At 46.2% G+C, this 22,500-nt stretch overlaps 1 protein-coding gene across 1 annotated transcript in view; it reads left to right on the top strand.

Moving 5' to 3' along the window:
* The window catches only part of LOC112262564 (nitric oxide synthase, brain-like), a 103,233-nt gene that overhangs the window by 19,353 nt on the left and 61,380 nt on the right, over positions 1-22,500 (top strand). The window contains 1 exon segment of the mRNA XM_042331342.1: positions 5,230-5,367. Within this exon segment, the coding sequence (XP_042187276.1) occupies positions 5,230-5,367 (138 nt within the window).

Here is a 22,500-nt window from a genome sequence, read left to right on the forward strand (position 1 = left end):
TTGCCTTGGCCGTGTGTTTTGGGTCATTGTCATGTTGGAATACCCATCCACGACCCATTTTCAATGCCCTGGCTGAGGGAAGGAGGTTCTCACCCAAGATTTGACGGTACATGGCCCCGTCCATCGTCCCTTTGATGCGGTGAAGGTGTCCTGTCCCCTTAGCAGAAAAATACCCCTCTCTCATAATGTTTCCACCTCCATCTCTCTCTCTCTCTCTCTCTCTTTCTCTTTGACGGTGGGGATGGTGTTCTTGGGGTCATAGGCAGCATTCCTCCTCCTCCAAACATGGCGAGTTGAGTTGATGCCAAAGAGCTCCATTTTGGTCTCATCTGACCACAACACTTTCACCCAGTTGTCCTCTGAATCATTCAGATGTTCATTGGCAAACTTCAGATGGGCATGTATATGTGCTTTCTTGAGCAGGGGGACCTTGCGGGCGCTGCAGGATTTCAGTCCTTCACGGCATAGTGTGTTACCAATTGTTTTCTTGGTGACTATGGTCCCAGCTGCCTTGAGATCATTGACAAGATTCTCCCGTGTAGTTCTGGGCTGATTCCTCACCGTTCTCATGATCATTGCATGTAGCCCCAGGCCGAGGGAGACTGACAGTTCTTTTGCATTCTTCTTCCAGCGCTCATTCTTCTTCCGGCGCTCATTCTTCTTCCGGCGCTCATTCTTCTTCCGGCGCTCATTCTTCTTCCGGCGCTCATTCTTCTTCCGGCGCCGACAGAGATGGCCGCCTCGCTTCGCGTTCCTAGGAAACTATGCAGTTTTTTGTTTTTTTTACGTGTTATTTCTTACACTAGTACCCCAGGTCATCTTAGGTTTCTTTACATACAGCCGAGAAGAACTACTGAATATAAGATCAGCGTCAACTCACCATCAGTACACCAAGAATATGTTTTTTCGCACTTGCGGATCCTGTGTTCTGCCACAACCAGTGTGCCTGTTGTGGATCACATGCAGCGACCAAAAAAAAACGACTCAGAAAAGAGGGAAACGAGCGGTCTTCTGGTCAGACTGATGAGACGGGCACATCTGCACCACTCCCTAGCATTCTTCTTGCCAATGTCCAGTCTCTTGACAACAAGGTTGATGAAATCCGAGCAAGGGTAGCATTCCAGAGGGACATCAGAGACTGTAACGTTCTCTGCTTCACGGAAACATGGCTAACTGGAGAGACGCAATCCGACGGTGCAGCCAGCGGGTTTCTCCACGCATCGCGCCGACAGGAACAAACATCTTTCTGGTAAGAAGACGGGCGGGGCGTATGCCTTATGGCCAACGTGACATGGTGTGATGAAAGAAACATACAGGAACTCAAATCCTTCTGTTCACCTGATTTAGAATTCCTCACAATCAAATGTAGACCGCATTATCTACCAAGAGAATTCTCTTCGATTATAATCACAGCCGTATATATCCCCCCAAGCAGACACATCGATGGCTCTGAACAAACTTTATTTAACTCTCTGCAAACTGGAAACGATTTATCCGGAGGCTGCATTCATTGTAGCTGGGGATTTTAACAAGGCTAATCTGAAAACAAGACTCCCTAAATTTTATCAGCATATCGATTGCGCAACCAGGGGTGGAAAGACCCTGGATCATTGTTACTCTAACTTCCGTATATATATAAGGCCCTGCCCCGCCCCCTTTGGAAAAGCTGACCATGACTCCATTTTGTTGATCCCTGCCTACAGACAGAAACTAAAACAAGAAGCCCCCACGCTGAGGTCTGTCCAACACTGGTCTGACCAAGCTGACTCCACACTCCAAGACTGCTTCCATCACGTGGACTGGGAGGTGTTTCGTATTTCAGACAACAGACATTGGGAATACGCTGATCAACGGTGTGCGAGTTCATTAGAACGTGCGTTGAAGATGTCGTTCCCATAGCAACGATTAAAACATTCCCTAACCAGAAACCTTGGATTGATGGCAGCATTCGTGTGAAACTGAAGGCACGAACCACTGCTTTTAATCAGGGCAAGGTGTCTGGTAACATGACTGAATACAAACAGTGCAGCTATTCCCTCCGCAAGGCTATCAAACAAGCTAAGCGCCAGTACAGAGACAAAGTAGAATCTCAATTCAACGGCTCAGACACAAGAGGTATGTGGCAGGGTCTACAGTCAATCACGGACTACAGGAAGAAACCCAGCCCAGTCACGGACCAGGATGTCTTGCTCCCAGGCAGAATAAATAACTTTTTGCCCGCTTTGAGGACAATACAGTGCCACTGACACGGCCTGCAACGGAAACATGCGGTCTCTCCTTCACTGCAGCCTAAGTGAGTAAGACATTTAAACGTGTTAACCCTCGCAAGGCTGCAGGCCCAGACGGCATCCCCAGGCGCCCTCAGAGCATGCGCAGACCAGCTGGCTTGTGTTTACGGACATATTCAATCAATCCCTATACCAGTCTGCTGTTCCCACATGCTTCAAGAGGGCCACCATTGTTCCTGTTCCCAAGAAAGCTAAGGTAACTGAGCTAAACGACTACCGCCGTAGCACTCACATCCGTCATCATGAAGTGCTTTGAGAGACTAGTCAAGGACCATATCACCTCCACCCTACCTGACACCCTTGACCCACTCCAATTTGCTCACCGCCCAAATAGGTCCACAGACGATGCAATCTCAACCACACTGCACACTGCCCTAACCCATCTGGACAAGAGGAATACCTATGTGAGAATGCTGTTCATCGACTACAGCTCGGCATTCAACACCATAGTACCCTCCAAGCTCGTCATCAAGCTCGAGACCCTGGGTCTCGACCCCGCCCTGTGCAACTGGGTACTGGACTTCCTGACGGGCCGCCCCCTGGTGAGGGTAGGCAACAACATCTCCTCCCTCTGATCCTCAACACTGGGGCCCACAAGGGTGCGTTCTGAGCCCTCTCCTGTACTCCCTGTTCACCCACGACTGCGTGGCCATGCACGCCTCCAACTCAATCATCAAGTTTGCTGGACTGATACAACAGTGGTAGGCTTGATTACCAACAACGTATACAGTGACGGCCTAAGGGAGGAGGTGAGGGCCCTCGGATTTTGTGGTGTCAGGAAAACAACCTCACACTCAACGTCAACAAAACTAAGGAGATGATTGTGGACTTCAGGAAACAGCAGAGGGAACACCCCCTAAAACATCGATGGAACAGTAGTGGAGAGGGTAGCAAGTTTTAAGTTCCTCGGCATACACATCACAGACAAACTGAATTGGTCCACTCACACAGACAGCATCGTGAGGAAGGCGCAGCAGCGCCTCTTCAACCTCAGGAGGCTGAAGAAATTTCTTGTCACCAAAAGCACTCACAAACCTCTACAGATGCACAGGAGGCATCCTGGCGGGCTGTATCACCGCCTGGTATGGCAACTGCACCGCCCTCATTAAGGCTCTCAGAGGGTAGTGAGGTCTGTAAACTCACCGGGGGCAAACTACCTGCCCTCCAGGACACCTCCACACCCGATGCTCAGGAAGGCCATAAAGATCATCAAGGACATCAACCACCCAGGACCACTGCCTGTTCACCCCGCTGTCATCCAGAAGGCGAGGTCAGTTTTGGTGCATCAAAGCTGGGACCGAGAGACTGAAAAACAGCTTCTATCTCAAGGCCATCAGACTGTTAAACAGCCACCACTAACATTGAGTGGCTACTGCCAACACACTGTCAATGACACTGACTCTACTCCAGCCACTTTAATCATGGGAATTGATGGGAAATGATGTAAATATATCACTAGCCACTTTAAACAATGCTACCTTATATAATGTTACTTACCCTACATTGTTTATCTCATATGCATACGTTGATACTGTACTCTATATCATCGACTGCATCCTTATGTAATACATGTATCACTAGCCACTTTAACTATGCCACTTGGTTTACATACTTATCTCATATGTATATACTGTACTCGATATCATCTACTGTATCTTGCCTATGCTGCTCTGTACCATCACTCATTCATATATCCTTATGTACATATTCTTTATCCCCTTACACTGTGTATAAGACAGTAGTTTTTTTTTGGAATTGTTAGTTAGATTACTTGCTTTTTATTACTGCATTGTCGGAACTAGAAGCACAAGCATTTCGCTACACTCGCATTAACATCTGCTAACCATGTGTATGTGACAAATAAGATTTGATTTGATTTGATTTGTTTCTTCCATTTGCAAATAATCACACCAACTGTTGTCACCTTCTCACCAAGCTGCTTGGCGATGGTCTTGTAGCCCATTCCAGCCTTGTGTAGGTCTACAATCTTGTCCCTGACATCCTTGGAGAGCTCTTTGGTCTTGGTCATGGTGGAGAGTTTGGAATCTGATTGATTGATTGCTTCCGTGGACTGGTGTGTTTTATTCAGGTAACAAACTGAGATTAGGAGCATTCCCTTCCTCCTAATCTCAGCTCGTTACCTGTATAAAAGACACCTGGGAGCCAGAAATCTTTCTGATTGAGAGGGGGTCAAATACTTATTTCCCTCATTAAAATGTAAATCAATTTATAACATTTTTGACATGCGTTTTTCAGGATTTTTTTGTTGTTATTCTGTCTCTCACTGTTCAAATAAACCTACCATTAAAATTATAGACGGGTCATTTCTTTGTCAGGGGGCAAATGTACAAAATCAGCAGGGGATCAAATACTTTTTTCCCTCACTGTATATCTCTCTCTGTGACTGTCCCTATCTCTCTGACTGTCTCTATCTCTGTGTGACTGTCTCTATCTCTGTCTCTGTGACTGAATCTCTCTCTCTCTCTCTCTCTCTCTCTCTCTCTCTCTCTCTTTCTCTCTCTCTCTGTGACTGTCACTATCTCTCTTTCTCTGTGTTACTGTCTGTATCTCTGTCTGTCTCTGTGACTGTCTCTTTCTCTATCTCTCTCTCTGCTTTGGCATGGGAAACGTGTTAACATTGCCAAAGCAATCTCTCTCTGTGAATCTCTCTAGTGGACTGTTTCTATCTCCGTCTCTCTGCGACTGTCTATCGCTCTGTGTGACTGTCTCTATCTCTTTCTCATTGACTGTCTATCTATCTCTCTCTCTCTGTGACTGTCTCTATATCTCTCTCTCCTTTTTTTCCCCCTCTCTACCTAAAGTTCTTGTATCCAACCGCCACTGTCAGGGGTGCTCGACGGCCATCTTGGTAGAAGCATTATCGGCTAGTCTACTGACTAAAGTGTATGAATTCTCCTAAACATCTGCTTCTTCCCTCTAGCCTTCAGCCCAGGGGAGGATCTCCCCTAACAAGGCTCTCCAGAATGGCAGCCCATCCAAATGCCATCGCTTCATGAAGATCAAGAATGTGGAGACTGGAGTCACGTACAATGACACTCTACACCACAGCTCTAGTAAGGTACGGAACGGACTTTATTTCTCGTCTGCAGACAGTGACTTCTTTTCATCAATCAATCAGTCAATTAGTTAATCATTTTACTAATTAGCCAATCAATTAATCAGTCAAGGGACTGTGTGGCTTCTCATTTGTACAACAGTTGCTTCCTCTCATCAATCAATTGATTAGTCAATTAGCTAATCAATCAAACAATTAATTTAATCAAATTAGTGTGTACTTATATAGCCCTTTTCTTACAAATACAGCAGATAATATATATTTTTTAGGAACTCCGTCGGGGTCTCAATTTACTGTTGAGAGTTAGAATATTAGAATGCACAAGGTACAATTTCGAAATTTAGTTTAGTCAAATTTAGTCACTCAATTAGCTCATATCAGCAGTCACTCAGTTAGCCCATATAAGCATTCACTCAGTTAGCCCATATCAGCAGCCACTCAATTAGCCCATATCAGCAGTCACTCAGTTAGCCCATATCAGCAGTCACTCAATTAGCCCATATCGGCAGTCACTCAATTAGCCCATATCAGCAGTCACTCAGTTAGCCAATATCAGCAGTCACTCAATTAGCCCATATAGGCAGTCACTCAGTTAGCCCATATCAGCAGTCACTCAATTAGCCCATATCAGCAGTCACTCAATTAGCCCATATCAGCAGTCACTCAATTAGCCCATATCAGCAGTCACTCAATTAGCCCACATCAGCAGTCACTCAATTAGCCCATATCATCAGTCACTCAGTTAGCTCATATCAGCAGTCACTCAATTAGCCCATATCAGCAGTCAATCAGTTAGCCCATATGAGCAGTCACTCAGTAAGCCCATATCAGCAGTCACTCAATTAGCCCATATCAGCAGTCACTCAATTACCCCATATCAGCAGTCACTCAATTAGCCCATATCAGCAGTCACTCAATTAGCCCATATCAGCAGTCACTCAATTAGCCCATATCAGTAGTCACTCAGTTAGCCCATATCAGCAGTCACTCAGTTAGCCAATATCAGCAGTCACTCAGTTAGCCCATATCAGCAGTCACTCAATTAGCCCATATCAGCAGTCACTCAGTTAGCCCATATCAGCAGTAACTCAATTAGCCCATATCAGCAGTCACTCAGTAAGCCCATATCAGCAGTCACTCAGTTAGCCCATATCAGCAGTCACTCAGAATGGCCCATATCAGCAGTCACTCAGTTAGCCCATATCAGCAGTCACTCAGTTAGCCCATATCAGCAGTCACTCAGTTAGCCCATATCAGCAGTCACTCAGTTAGCCAATATCAGCAGTCACTCAGTTAGCCCATATCAGCAGTCACTCAATTAGCCCATATCAGCAGTCACTCAGTTAGCCCATATCAGCAGTAACTCAATTAGCCCATATCAGCAGTCACTCAGTAAGCCCATATCAGCAGTCACTCAGTTAGCCCATATCAGCAGTCACTCAGAATGGCCCATATCAGCAGTCACTCAGTTAGCCCATATCAGCAGTCACTCAATTAGCCCATATCAGCAGTCACTCAATTAGCCCATATCAGCAGTCACTCAATTAGCCCACATCAGCAGTCACTCAATTAGCCCATATCAGTAGTCACTCAGTTAGCCCATATCAGCAGTCATTCAATTAGCCCATATCAGCAGTCACTCAATTAGCCCATATCAGCAGTCACTCAGTTAGCCCATATCAGCAGTCACTCAATTAGCCCATATGAGCAGTCACTCAATTAGCCCATATCAGCAGTCACTCAATTAGCCCATATCAGCAGTCACCCAGTTAGCCCATATCAGCAGCCACTCAATTAACCCATATCAGCAGTCACTCAGTTAGCCAATATCAGCAGCCACTCAATTAGCCCATATCAGCAGTCACTCAATTAGCCCATATCAGCAGTCACTCAGTTAGCCCATATCAGCAGTCACTCAGTTAGCCCATATCAGCAGTCACTCAATTAGCCCATATCAGCAGTCACTCAGTTAGCCCATATCAGCAGTCACTCAATTAGCCCATATCAGCAGTCACTCAGTTAGCCCATATCAGCAGTCACTCAGTTAGCCCATATCAGCAGTCACTCAGTTAGCCCATATCAGCAGTCACTCAATTAGCCCATATCAGCAGTCACTCAATTAGCCCATATCAGCAGTCACTCAATTAGCCCACATCAGCAGTCACTCAATTAGCCCATATAGGCAGTCACTCAGTTAGCCCATATCAGCAGTCACTCAATTAGCCCATATCAGCAGTCACTCAATTAGCCCATATCAGCAGTCACTCAATTAGCCCACATCAGCAGTCACTCAATTAGCCCATATCATCAGTCACTCAGTTAGCCCATATCAGCAGTCACTCAATTAGCCCATATCAGCAGTCAATCAGTTAGCCCATATGAGCAGTCACTCAGTAAGCCCATATCAGCAGTCACTCAATTAGCCAATATCAGCAGTCACTCAGTTAGCCCATATCAGCAGTCACTCAATTAGCCCATATCAGCAGTCACTCAGTTAGCCCATATCAGCAGTAACTCAATTAGCCCATATCAGCAGTCACTCAGTAAGCCCATATCAGCAGTCACTCAGTTAGCCCATATCAGCAGTCACTCAGAATGGCCCATATGAGCAGTCACGCAGTTAGCCCATATCAGCAGTCACTCAGTTAGCCCATATCAGCAGTCACTCAATTAGCCCATATCAGCAGTCACTCAATTAGCCCATATCAGCAGTCACTCAATTAGCCCACATCAGCAGTCACTCAATTAGCCCATATCAGCAGTCACTCAGTTAGCCCATATCAGCAGTCATTCAATTAGCCCGGATATCAGCAGTCACTCAATTAGCCCATATCAGCAGTCACTCAGTTAGCCCATATCAGCAGTCACTCAGTTAGCCCATATCAGCAGTCACTCAATTAGCCCATATCAGCAGTCACTCAATTAGCCCATATCAGCAGTCACTCAGTTAGCCCATATCAGCAGCCACTCAATTAACCCATATCAGCAGTCACTCAGTTAGCCAATATCAGCAGCCACTCAATTAGCCCATATCAGCAGTCACTCAATTAGCCCATATCAGCAGTCACTCAGTTAGCCCATATCAGCAGTCACTCAGTTAGCCCATATCAGCAGTCACTCAATTAGCCCATATCAGCAGTCACTCAGTTAGCCCATATCAGCAGTCACTCAATAAGCCCATATCAGCAGTCACTCAGTTAGCCCATATCAGCAGGTTTTAGATTGGTAAGTTAGTGTAGCCAGCTATCTAAACTTGTAGTAATCATGGTTGAATTATCGACTGTGGGGGCCCCCATTGATTTTGTCAGTCACTCTCACTCAGATATAATCTTAAAAACTGTAAACATTTCTCTCCAGCATATGGCAAAATGTAATTTAGGGCCCCCAAAAGGCTGGGGCCGACTCTGACTGCATGTGTGGGTACGGATGTGGGTACGGATGTGGGTATGGATGTGGGTACGGATGTGGGTACTGATGTGGGTACGGATGTGGGTATGGATGTGGGTACTGATGTGGGTATGGATGTGGGTATGGATGTGGGTATGGATGTGGGTACTGATGTGGGTATGGATGTGGATACGGATGTGGGTATGGATGTGGGTACGGATGTGGGTACTGATGTGGGTATGGATGTGGGTACGGATGTGGGTATGGATGTGGGTACAGATGTGGGTACGGATGTGGGTACTGATGTGGGTATGGATGTGGGTACTGATGTGGGTATGGATGTGGGTATGGATGTGGGTATGGATGTGGGTACTGATGTGGGTATGGATGTGGGTATGGATGTGGGTACGGATGTGGGTACGGATGTGGGTATGGATGTGAGTATGGATGTGGGTACTGATGTGGGTATGGATGTGGGTATGGATGTGGGTACTGTTGTGGGTATGGATGTGGGTATGGATGTGGGTATGGGTGTGGGTACGGATGTGGGTACTGTTGTGGGTATGGATGTGAGTATGGATGTGGGTACTGATGTGGGTATGGATGTGGGTATGGATGTGGGTACTAATGTGGGTATGGATGTGGGTATGGATGTGGGTACGGATGTGGGTACGGATGTGGGGATGCATACCCGCAAGCCACTGTGGCCCCTCATGATGAGTTGCCCATCTTAAGCATTTAGCCATTCATCTGCACAGATAGCTCTGCAGCCGTTGCCTTGGTCTTTTAACATGAGCCTAGCTAATTATTTCGGCGACTTATCGGACGACAGTCTGCTATGCATCCCAATGAATGTGCCTCGCCTCTAATAGCACATCTTCAGATGTATAAAAAATCACAGAATTATGTTTTTCTCAGTCATATAAAGAACAGCTGCGGGGCCTGAATGCCCAGAGTTTCATGTCGAGCGGAAGTATTGAGGCAAGAGTGAATCCTTTGTTTTATTTTTAACACTCTGTTCATCATCACCCTTTTTTCCCCTTTCTCTCTTCCCCTCTCTCTTTCTTCCTCTTTCCATCTCTCTCTCTCTCTCTCTCTCTCTCTGCGTCTCTCTCTCTCTCTCTCTCTCTCTCTGCTCTCTCTCTCTCTCTCTCTCTCTCTCTCTCTCTCTCTCTCTCTCTCTCTCTCTCTCTCTCTCTCTCTCTCTCTCTCTCTCTCTCTCTCTCTCTCTCTGTGTCTCTGTCTCTCTCTCTCTCTCTCTCTCTCTCTCTCTCTCTCTCTCTCTCTCTCTCTCTCTCTCTCTCTCTCTCTCTCTCTCTCTCTCTGTGTCTCTGTCTCTCTCTCTTTGTCTCGTTGGGACAGTGCCAGTGCCACATTTGTTGCTGTTTTGACTGTGTACTCCAGCACTTTGAATTTGAAATGATACAATTACAATGACTTTTTAATTTAATCGTTAAGAAATTACAGCACTTTTGGGAAACAGTCCCCCTTTTTAATAGAGTAAAACTATTAGGACAAATTCACTTATATGTGTGTTGAAGTTATGTTTGAGATTATTTTGTGCCCAATAGAAATTATTTTTCTTAACACTTCTACATTCATGTGGATGCAACCATGATTACGGATAGTCCTGAATGAATCGTGAATAATGATGAGTGAGCAAGTTACAGATGCACAAATGCATCCGACAAATTTGAAAAGTCAAAACTACTTGTACTACTTTAATACACATATAAGTGAATTTGTCCAAATACTTTTGGTCCCCTAAAATGGGGGGACTATGTACAAAAAGTGCTGTAAATTCTAAATGGTTCACTCGATGGATGAATATACCCTCAAATAAAAATGGACAGTCTGCACTTTAAATTCATAGTCATTGTATAATTTAAAATCCAAAGTGCTGGAGTACAGAGCCAAAACAACAAAAAGTGTGTCACTGTCCCATTCAGACCCATTGACCTTTAAACATTTTGTTAGACTTATTCTAAAATTAATTTAATCGTTTTAACTCTCAGACATCTTAACACAATACACGATAATGACAAAGCAAAAACATGTTTTTATAAATGTAATCTAATTTATTAAAAATTAAAAACTGAAATATTACATTTACGTAAGTATTCAGACCCTTTACTCAGTAATTTGTTGAAGCACCTTTGGCACCGATTACAGCATTGAGTGTTCTTGGGTATGACGCTACAAGCTTGGCACACCTGTATTTGGGGAGTTTCTCCCATTCTTCTCTGCAGATCCTCTCAAGCTCTGTCAGGTTGGATGGGGAGCGTTGCTGCACAGCTATTTTCCGGTCTCCCCAGAGATGTCTGGGCTCTGGCTGAGCCACTCAAGGACAATCAGAGGCTTGTCTCAAAGCCACTCCTGCATTGTCTTGGCTGTGTGCTTAGGGTTGTTGTCCTGTTGGAAGGTGAATCTTCACTCCAGTCTGAGGTCCTGAGCTCTCTGTACTTTGCTCCGTTCATCTTTCCCTTGATCCTGACGAGTGTCCCAGTCCCTGCTGCTGAAAAACATCCCCACAGCATGATGCTGCCACCACCATGCGTCACTGTAGGGATGGTGCCAGGTTTCCTCCTGACGTGACGCTTGGCATTCAGGCCAAGAGTTCAATTTTGGTTTCATCAGATCTGAGAGTCTTTAGGTGCCTTTTGGCAAACTCCAAGCGGGCTGTCATGTGCCTTTTACTGAGGAGTGGCTTCTGTCTGGCCACTCTACCATAAAGGCCTGATTGGTGTAGTGCTGCAGAGATGGTTGTCCTTATGGAAGGTTCTCCCATCTCCAAAGAGGAACTCTGGAGCTCTGTCAGAGTGACCATCGGGTTCCTGGTCACCTCCATGACCAAGGCCCTTCTCCCCCGATTGCTCAGTTTGGTCGGGCGGCCAGCTCTAGGAAGAGTCTTGGTGGTTCAAAACTTTTTCATTTAAGAATGATGGAGGCCACTGTGTTCTTGGGGACCTTTAATGCTGCAGAAAGGTTTTATAACCCTTCCCCAGATCTGTGCCTCGACATAATCCTGTCTCTGAGCTCTACGGACAATTCCTTCGACCTCATGACTTGTTTTTTTTCTCTGATATTCACTGTCAACTGTGGGACCTTATATAGACAGGTTTGTGCATTTAAAAATCATGTCCAATCAACTGAATTTACCGCAGTTGGACTCCAATCAAGTTGCAGAAACATCTCAAGGATTATCAATGGAAACAGAATTTCACCTGAGCTCAATTTCAAGTCTCATAGCAATTGTAAAAACCTGGGGTATTGTGTGTAGATTAATGAGGATTTAATAAAAATAAATACAATTTTAGAATGAGGCTGTAACGTAACAAAATGTGTAAAAAGTGAAGGGATACTTTCCGAATGCTCTGTATATACACTATATATACAAAAGTATGTGGATACCCCATCAAATGAATGGATTCGGCTATTTCAGCCACACCCGTTACTGATAGGTGTATAAAATCGATCACATAGCCATGCAATCTCTATAGTCAAACTTTGGTATTAGAATGGCCTTACTGAAGAGCTCAGTGACTTTCAACGTGGCATATTCATAGGATGCCACCTTTCCAACAAGTCAGTTTGTAAAATTTCTGCCCTGCTAGAACTGCCCCGGTTAACTGTGTCAAAGTGCTGTTATTATGAAGTGGAAACGTCTACAAAAGCTCAGCTGCGAAATTGTAGGCCACACAAGCTCACAGAAATGGACCGCCGAGTGCTGAATCGCGTAGCATGTAAAAATAGTTTGTCCTCGGTTGCAACACTCACTACTGAGTTCCAAACTGCCTCTGGAAGCAACGTCAGCACAATAACTGTTCATCAGGAACTTCATGAAATGGGTTTCCAAGGCCGAGCAGATGCACACAAGCCTAAGATCACCATGGCAATGCCTAGCGTCGGCTAGAGTGGTGTAAAGCTCGCCGCCATTGGATTCTGGAGCAGTGGAAACGCTTTGTCTGGAGTGATAAATCACGCTTCACCATCTGGCAGTCCGACAGACGAATCTGGGCTTTGTGGATGCCAGCAGAACGCTACCTGCCCCGATGCATAGTGCCAACTGAAATGTTTGGTGGAAGAGGAATAATGGTCTGTTTTTCATGGTTCAGGCCCCTTAGTTCCAGTGAAGGGAAGTCTTAAAGACATTCTAGACCATTCTGTGCTTCCAACTTTGTGGCAACAGTTTGGGGAAGGCCCTTTCCTGTTCCAACATGACAATGCCCTCTGTGCACAAAGTGAGGTTCATACAGAAATGGTTTGTCGAGATCGGTGTGGAAGAACTTGACTGGCCTGCACAGAGCCCTGACCTCAACCCCATCGAACACCTTTGAGATGAATTGGAACGCCGATTGCGAACCAGGCCTAATCGCCCAACATCAGTGCCCGACCTCACTAATGCTCTTGTGGCTGAATGGAAGCAAGTCCCAGCAGCAATGTTCCAACATCTAGTGAAAATCCTTCCCAGAAGAGTGGAGGCTGTTATAGCAGCAAAGTGGGACCAACTCCATATTAAAGCCCATGATTTTGGAATGAGATGTTCGACGAGCAGTTGTCCACATACTTTTGGTCATGTAGTTTATGTGTATATATATATATATATATACTGTATATCCTTTTCCTCTGTCTCTATCTCTCTGTCTCTGTCTCTGTCTCTCTGTCTCTGTCCCTGTCTCTCTGTCTCTGTCTCTGTCTCTCTGTCTCTCTGTGTCTCTCTGTCTCTGTCTCTCTCTCTTTCTCTGTCTCTCTCTCTTTCTCTGTCCCCCTGCGTCCCTCTTTATCTCCCTCTCCCTCTCTCTTATCTCCCCTCGTCATTCTCATAGGCTGTTTTTGTACGTCTTGTTTACTTCTGTGACTTAAGCAAGCGTCACACTGAGGATGAGGTTGTTTGAGTACGGGAAGAGGGGGGAAGGGATTTTTAGGGCAAGGCCTGAGTGGCTGGACAGAGTGATTGGGTGTGTGGTTCATCCAACATGACTAGACTGCCCATTTTAGCGGCAGCGTTGTTGAGTTACTGTTCAATTTCCGCTCTGTGTTCGTGCTCGGCCAAACATTTTCTCTTTTTCTTTCTCTCTGTCTAATTTGGCGAAGGCATAGATGCGGTAAAGAGGTCAATGGAACGCAGGCTGTAGGGGGTAGAAGAAAGACCCTGGATTGGCACACGTTCAACTCATTTGTTATTACAAAGTGGATATTTGTCAAATAATTCATGATTGATGTAATGTAACAGGTCGACCATGTGGTTACTAAAATCCTATTTGGATATAGTTAGTTGGCTGTTTTCGCTGCATTACATTTAGAAATGTTTCCTTTCTATTGTTTAGAGGAAGTGGCTGCTAACGAATGTTCAGACACTAAATAAAGAATTCCTTTAGTGTCTCTCTCTCTGTAAAACAGAAATGCCACGGCTTGAGCGATGGGTCCCCTGGGGCTTCCTTTCTCTCACTTATAATAAATTCCCAAGCACTCTCTCTCTCTCTCTCTCTCTCTCTCTCTCTCTCTCTCTCTCTTTCTCTTTCTCTTACTTTTTCTCTCTCTCTCTCTCTCTCTTTCTCTCTCTTTCTCTTTCTCTTTCTTTTTCTCTCTCTCTCTCTCTCTCTCTCTCCCTCTCTCTCTCTCTCTCTCTCTCTCTCTCTCGCTCTTTCTCTCTCTCTCGCTCTTTCTCTCTCTCTCTCTTTCTCTCTCTCTCTCTTTCTCTCTCTCTCTCTCGCTCTCTCTCTCTCTCTCTCTCTCTCTCTCTCTCTCTCTCTCTCTCTCGCTCTTTCTCTCTCTCTCTCTCTTTCTCTCTCTCTCTCTCTCTCTCTTTCTCTCTCTCCCTCTCTCTCTTTCTCTCTCTCTCTCTGTGCATGCTGGGAGTTTTTGGAGTTTGAGTGTTTGGTGTGGAAAGCTCTATCCTAACTAACTTTCTTGATTCTTTTCTTTACATGTTATTTTCTATGGTGGAGGGTTAATGCAATATTTGTTTTTAGCGGTATCCAAAGTTTTTTTTCAAAGTTAGGGTGGAAGAGGACAGAGTAACTTTCCTGGGGGTTGGAAGGTGTAGTGTGCGCAATGGCTTCTCAGCCTAGCGCGGAGGAGACGCTGTCGATACAGCATGGATTAAGGTGTGTTCCTGAGAACGGAGTTAAGGTGGAGGAGGTTCTGCTCGCGGTCGGTGAACAGGTAGGAGCTGAGTTTATACATTCTGCTTCTAGAATGAACAAAGCTGTGGTTGTGTTCATGAAAAGGGCTAATTTGGTCGGTAGGCTAATTGCTAGCGGAATATTTGTAAGGGATGTGTTGGTGTCAATTTCACCTCTCTCTACCCCTTCAACAAGAGTTGTAGTGGCAAATTTGCCTCCGTTTATTACGGATGATCAAATTAGGAAAGAGCTGAGTCGTTTTGGTAAGTTTGCTAGCGGTTTCCGTGTACTGTCAGCAGGTTTTCAGGCAGATGCCGTTAAGCACGTTGTTTCGTTCAGGAGGCAAGTGTTTATGTTTCTGAACAATAATGAGCAACAGCTAAATGTGCATTTTAAAGTGAGGCATGGGGAGGGGCTCTATGCAGGTTTTGCCAGCACAGATAGTCTACGGTGTTTTGAATGTGGGGATTTGGGGCACAAGAGTTTTGCGTGCCCACATAAAGGCCATAGACAAGGTGAGGGTACAAGCGCAAGTGGGGAAATCGAGGTCAAAATGCAGGGGGTAAGGAGATGCAGACAGCAGAGGCTGGGCCTAGTCAGTCTAGAGATGGTGGTGTAGATGAGGCTGGGCCTAGTCAGGCTAGAGATGGTAGGGTAGTGGAGGCTGGGTCTAGTCAGGCTAGAGATGGTGGAGAAGCAGAGGCTGGGTCTAGTCAGGCTAGAGATGGTGGGGTAGCTGAGGCTGGGCCTAGACATGCTATGGAGGGTGGTGCAGATGATGCTGGGCCGAGTCATGCTATGGAGGGTGGTGTAGCTGAGGCTGGCCCTAGTCATGCTATGGAGGGTGGTGTAGCTGAGGCTGGCCCTAGTCATGCTATGGAGGGTGGTGCAGATGATACTGCGTCTAGTCAGGTTATTCTAGTGGATGAGGAGAGTATAGTGGGGAAGTGTAAGAGATTAGGGGGAGGAGGAGGGTGTCAAGAGGAAAAGGAAAAAGGGTGTGGACAAAGGCACCATGGAAATGTTGCCTGTTGCTGTGGGTGAGGCCCTAACCAGAGAGAAAGGGCAGGTGGTCAGGGTGGGAGATAGAGAAGAGGAGGAAAGTGAGTCTGAGGAAGAGGATGAGGAGTTATTTTTTTCAGACTCCTCTTCAATTGGCCCGGAGCTGACAGCCAGTCAACCAGAGGGGTCTAAGTACACGTTGAGAGAACTGACAAGGTTCCTGAATGAGACTAAGGGGAAAAAAGTTAATCTTGAGGCTTTTTTTCCTGATCCTAGAAAGTTTGTATGATCAGTACAACATGCTATGACAAATGAGGGGCATGGTGTCCTCTCACCCAGGAAACGGTTTAGGTTGAGGAAGTGGGTCACAACTGTGCGTAAAGGTTTACCTTCAGACACTGTTTAAATGTTTAATTTCTTACTGACACTGGGGCTTTTTGAGCTTTGCTATTGGTTTATTTCTCTGCTGGCTTTTCTCCCACTTCTTATGGAGACTCTTCGGGTAGGCTCGCTCAATATAAATGGCGCCAGAGATGCGGGAAAGAGGAGTGTGTTGGGTGAATATGTAAAACAAAAAAAGTACAGGTGTTGTTTCTGCAGGAGACGCATAGTGATGTGGTGAATGAAGTTGATTGGGGGCTCTGGTGGAAAGGGGCAAGTGTGTTGAGCCACGGGACAAATCTTAGTGCAGGGGTGGCAGTCCTTTTTGCACCGGGTCTGGCTGTAAAAATTTGCTCCTCAAAGGAGGTGTGTAGGGGTAGGTTGCTTGTTGTTAAAGCAGAAATTAACAACATGTGTTTTGTCTTTATAAATGTGTATGCGCCTAACACAGGGAGAGAAAGAGGGGTTCTATTTGGGAGTCTTAGACAGGAACTCTCACAAGTAGCGCCTGAGGAGACGCTGGTGATCGGAGGTGACTGGAACTGTACAATGGATTTTACAAAAGACAGAAATGGGGAAGAGCCTCATTCAGTGTCAGTGGGAGTGTTAAGGGATATCTTTAATCAGTTTGACCTAGTGGATGTTTGGAGAACTAAACATCCAAACACAAGACAGTATACGTGGGTGAAGGTTTTTGGGGCTAGGGTGAGTGCAGCTCGACTTGATCGTTTTTACATGTCCAGGAATCAGAGCAATAGGCTGCTGGGTGCTACCATTCTCCCAGTGGGGTTTTCGGATCACCACATAACCATGGCTCGGCTGTCTATTTCACCAGGGCCCCGGCAGGCATCTTATTGGAAGTTCAATGTAAAGCTCTTACAAGATGCCACTTTTTGCTCAGGTTTCCAGACTTTTTGGGAAAGATGGGGGCAGCGAAGAGAGGAGTATGAGTCTCTGAGTCAATGGTGGGATGTGGGGAAAGTGCAAATTCGGCTTTTCTGTCAACAGTACACAGCTCTCTCATCCTCAGAGGCTAGGAGAGTATTGGGGGAACTAGAGCGGTGTATTAGTGAGATGGAGGTAGAGATGGTGGGGCAAGGCAATGTAGGCCTCCAGGCTAACTTAGCCGAATTACGTAGGGACCTGGGCAGTTTTTTCCAGGTTAAAGCAAAGGGAGCACTTGTAAGAGCTAGGTTCTCCATGCTCAAGGAGATGGATGCTCCCAGCTCCTTCTTCTTTGGTTTGGAAAGACAGAGCAGTGAAGCCAAGGGTATGCATTGTCTACGGCTGTCTGATGGGCGGGTGACCTCTGTGGTGGGAGATGCGGGAGCGGACTGTGGAGTTTTATACTGAATTGTATAGGGCAGAAATGTGTGATCCTATGTGTGCTCAGGTCTTGTTCGCAGGACTCCCTAAGCTCTCTCGGGCACAGAGGGATGAAATGGACATTCCTCTGTTGTCACATGAACTGGCAGAGGCAGTAACCCAGATGTCCCCCGGTCGTGCACCCGGGGTCGATGGACTTCCAGTGGAATTTTACAAAAAATTCTGGGGAACAATTGGACAAGATTTCTTTTGCATGTTGCGTGAATGCGTCGGGGTAGGAGAGTTGCCGATGAGCTGCCGTCGGGCGGCTCTGACTCTCCTGCCCAAAAAAGGGGACTTGTGTGAACTTAAGAACTGGAGGCCTGTGGCATTACTCTGTGCGGACTACAAGATTTTTGCCAAGGTCCTCTCTAACAGACTGAAGTCCCATCTGGACTCTATAATACACAAGGACCAGACATATTGTGTACCGGGACGCTCAATCACGGACAACTTGTTCTTGATTAGGGACATGTTGGACTTGTCGAGAGGTTCTAATGTGAACTTTGGACTGGTCTCTTTAGATCAAGAGAAGGCTTTTGATAGAGTGGATCATGAGTATCTGTTTAATGTGATGTCTGTGTTTGGGTTTGGGAAGAGTTTTGTGACCTGTGTGAAGCTGTTGTATGCTGGGGCGTCATGTATGGTTAAGGTGGGAGGGGGCTCAGTAGGCCAGTCTGGGTGAGACGGGGCATTAGACAAGGATGCCCTCTATCTGGGCAGCTGTACACACTAGCCATTGAGCCTTTTTTAGGACTGCTACGCAGGAGACTGCGGGGAGTGTGCTGGACAGGCATGGATGTGGTGACAGGAATAGCAGTCTCAGCATATGCAGATGATGTTTCTGTGATGGTCAGGGATGGGCAAGATATGCAGGAACTAGAGACCAGTCTGAAGGTGTACGAGGGAGCTTCATCAGCTAAGGTAAACTGGGGAAAGAGCAAAGCTCTGTTATGTGGGGCATGGGGGATAGGGCTCCTCCTCTGCTTCCAGGGGTTTGCAGTGGGGTTGTGAAGGGCTTAAAGTGTTGGGGGTGTACCTGGGCTCGGAGAGGTGGGTCAGCAAGAACTGGGAGGGGCTGTCACAGGCAGTGGTGTCAAGACTGGACAGGTGGAGGTGGCTCCTGTCCCAAGTGTCATATAGAGGGAGGGTGCTGATAATCAACAACCTGGTGGCATCTTCCTTGTGGCATAAACTGGCTGTCCTCAACCCCCCCGCCGGTCTGCTTGCAGACCTGCAACGCAAGCTGGTGGACTTCTTTTGGTCGGGACATCACTGGCTGAAGGCAGCAGTTTTGTACATGACCGTCCACGAAGGAGGACAGGGCCTGGTGGAACTGGAGAGCAGGATGGCTGCTTTCCGACTAAAGGCGGTGCAGAGACTGCTGTACCACACTGATGTTGGCTGGAGGGAACCAGCATGCGCTGCTGAGGAGAGCTGGCGGATTAGGGTTGGACCGGCAGCTGTTCCTCATGAAGCTGGAGAGGCTGAGTACAGCAGGTCTCTCAGAGTTTTACTCTGCGGTGCTGAGGGCCTGGCAGCTGCTAAGGCCCACACGAGAAGGGGGTGTGGAGCCTGGGCAGTGGGTGTGGGAGGAGCCTATCTTCCACAACCCAGCCATCCCTTTGAGATCGGTTCAGTCGGCCACCCTGCAGAGGCAACTGATGGCAGGGGTTTACAAAGGCTGGGTGACCTGAGACTGCTGGGAGAGGAGGGGTGGAAAACCCCGGAGGTCTTGGCGCAACAAACAGGAATAACGTCTCTTAGGCTGCTGGAGAGATTCCTGGAGGAGGTCCAGGAGGCACTGTCTGAGCCGGTAAGGGGGGTGTTTGAGAGGCCAAAGGGAGAGGGGCCACCAATGTTCCCGCCACTGCAGGTGACGGCAGAGACTGGAGACTGGCAAGGGGGTCTGGAGGACTTGTTAGATTTTAACACTCCGAGCCTGGGGGAGTTTGAGGGGGTGGGAGGTAAAGCCCTCTACAACCTCTGCGTTAAGGTTAGGAGCATTAGAAGCCTAACAGGAGTGAAGGCTCATCAGTGGCAGGGGGTATGTGGGGGCGGAGAGTATGGTGGGTTTTAGATGGAGGGCGCTCTACAAACCCCCAGTACCAAAGAGGTCAGGGGACCTCCAGTGGAGGGTTCTTCATGGAGCCCTGGCCACTAACAGCTGGTTGGCACGGGTTGATCCGGGAATTGGGCAGGGGTGTCCTTTCTGTCAAATGAAAGAAACTGTAATTCATGTGTTTTCTGTGTGCACCAGGTTAATGCCATTAATGTCTCTGTTGGAATGTCTGTGTGACAGGTTGGGGGTGGTTTTTGCTGTTGGGATGTTTATAATGGGATACAGGTATTCGAGTAAGGAGAAAGAAAAATGTGTTTTGTTGAATTTTCTGTTTGCTCAGGCAAAGTTAGCTATTTGGCTAACAAGGAGGAACAGGGTCAAAGGTGGGGGGATAACAGACCCTTTACTACAGACCCTTTTACTTTACTGTTTAATGGGATGGTCTCTGCGTGCCTTAGGGTTGAGTTTGAGTTCTATAAAATGATCAAATGTGTGGAGATGTTTGAGGAGATATGGTGTGTTGGGGGGGCTGTCTGTATTGCTGGGGAAGATGTTTTGGATATACGGTTGTAGGAGAGGGTTTTTATATTTTTATTTTAGGAGTGGGGGGGTGAGTTTTAAATGAATTGAGAATGTTTCAATAAAGAAAGACCAAAAGTCAAAAAGTCTCTCTTTCTCTCTCTCTCTCTCTCTCTCTCTCTCTCTCTCTCTCTCTCTCTCTCTCTCTCTCTCTCTCTCTCTCTCTCTCTCTCTCTTTCTCTCTCTCTCTCTCTCTCTCTCTCTCTCTCTCTCTCTCTCTCTCTCTCTCTCTCTCTCTCTCTCTCTCTCTCTCTCTCTCTCTTTCTCTCTCTCTCTCTCTCTCTCTCTCTTTCTCTTTCTCTTTCTCTCTCTCTCTCTCTCTCTCTCTCTCTCTCTCTCTCTCTTTCTCTCTCTCTCTCTCTCTCTCTCTTTCTCTTTCTCTCTCTCTCTCTCTCTCTCTCTCTCTCTCTCTCTCTCTCTTTCTCTCTTTCTCTCTCTCTCTTTCTCTTTCTCTTTCTCTCCCTCTCTCTCTCTCTCTCTCTCTCTCTCTCTCTCTCTCTCTCTCTCTCTCTCTCTCTCTCTCTCTCTCTCTCTCTCTCCCACCCCCCTCTCTCTCAATTCAATTTCAATTCAATTCAATTTGCCTTATTAGCATGACGTAACAATGTACATATTGCCAAAGCTTATTTTGGATATTTACAATATAAAAATGAGAATCAAAATTGTCAATGGGACAACAGTAACAACAATAACCAAGTGTCAAAATAACCATACATTCAACAATAACAATAAGCATACAGTAGAGGACATGTGCAGGTTGATTGGTCTGTCAGACACTGTCCCTCAACTTATGGCAGGCAGCAATGTAGTGCGCTGCCAACCCACAGCTCTCTGCGTCCTTCCCCAACAGGACGAGTAGCTTGCTCTCATCAGAGAGGTCTTTGAAACCTTGAACAAGGGTTTCAAATTTGGGGAAATGACACTCTCTAATTGTTTTATAGGAAATACAGCTCCGTCTCAGGTTCTGCTGTCGCTTTCCTCTACAGGGAGCCAGGTTTTCCTGTGTCTACCCTTCTCAATGGCAAGGCTGTGCTCACTACTTTGTCAAGGTTTTTCTAAGGTTTTGATCAGTAACCGTGGTCAAATAGTTAGCCACGGTGTACTGTCGATTTAGGGCCAGATAGCACTGCATTTTGCTTTGTGCTTGTGTTTCCCAATAAGCAATGTAGTTTTGACTGTGTTGTACTTTGGTTTATTCTGATTGATTGGATGTTCTGGTCCTGAGGCTTCAGTGTATTAGTAGAACAGGTTTGTGAACTCAGCCCCAGGACCAGCTGGATGAGGGGACTCTTTTCTTTGCTCAGCTCTTGGCATTGCAGGGCTTGGTAGTGATATGAGAGGGGGATATTGGCCTAATTCTGCCCTGCATGCATTGTCTGTAGTTTTCCTCTGGACATGTAGGATAATCTTACAGAACTCTGCATGCAGGGTTTCAATGGGGTGTTTGTCCCATGTGATGAAATCTTGTCTTGCAAGTGGACCCCACACCTCGCTGCCATAAAGTGCAATTGGTTCAGTGACATATTCAATTAGTTTTAGACAAATTTGAATAGGTATTTCAATTTGAATGAGCTTTTTAATGGCATAGAATGCCCTGTGTGCTTTCTTTCTCAGTTCATTCACTGCCTCATTAAGGTGTCCAGTTGAGCTTATTTTTAAACCTAAGTAATTGTAGTGTGTGCAGTACTCTATATATTTTGTACCAATTAGACTTTGGTCTTATTCCCTGAGATCTGGATCTTCTCTGGAAAATCATTATTTTAGTATTTTTGTGGTTTACTGCCAGGGCCCAGGTCTGGCAGTACTGCTCTAGCAGGTCCAGGCTCTGCTGTAGGCCATGTGCTGTGGGTGACAGCAGGCACATGTCATCTGCGAAGAGTAGGCATTTAACTTCTGAATTGTGGAGACTAATACCAGGGGCTGAAGATTTTTCGAGAATAGTGGCCAATTCGTTGATGTAAATATTGAAGAGTGTAAGGCTCAGATTGTAACCCTGACGAAGGCATTATATGGTATTATTTTGGTGGACATGTTTATCTATCAGGGTGTGTAGGTTGTAAATATGATCAGTTGTGCGATGTTTTGGTATAAATCCAATTTGGCTTGTGCTTATTAAGGAAGTTTAGAACTCTTACATTTATAATACTACAGAAAACCTTCCCCAGGTTACTGTTCACACAAATGCCTCTGTAATTGTTAGGGTCAAATTTGTTTATGAGTCCTTGATTCCAGATG

Source organism: Oncorhynchus tshawytscha, linkage group LG12, assembly GCF_018296145.1.
Source record: "Oncorhynchus tshawytscha isolate Ot180627B linkage group LG12, Otsh_v2.0, whole genome shotgun sequence".
Taxonomy (NCBI): domain Eukaryota; kingdom Metazoa; phylum Chordata; class Actinopteri; order Salmoniformes; family Salmonidae; genus Oncorhynchus; species Oncorhynchus tshawytscha.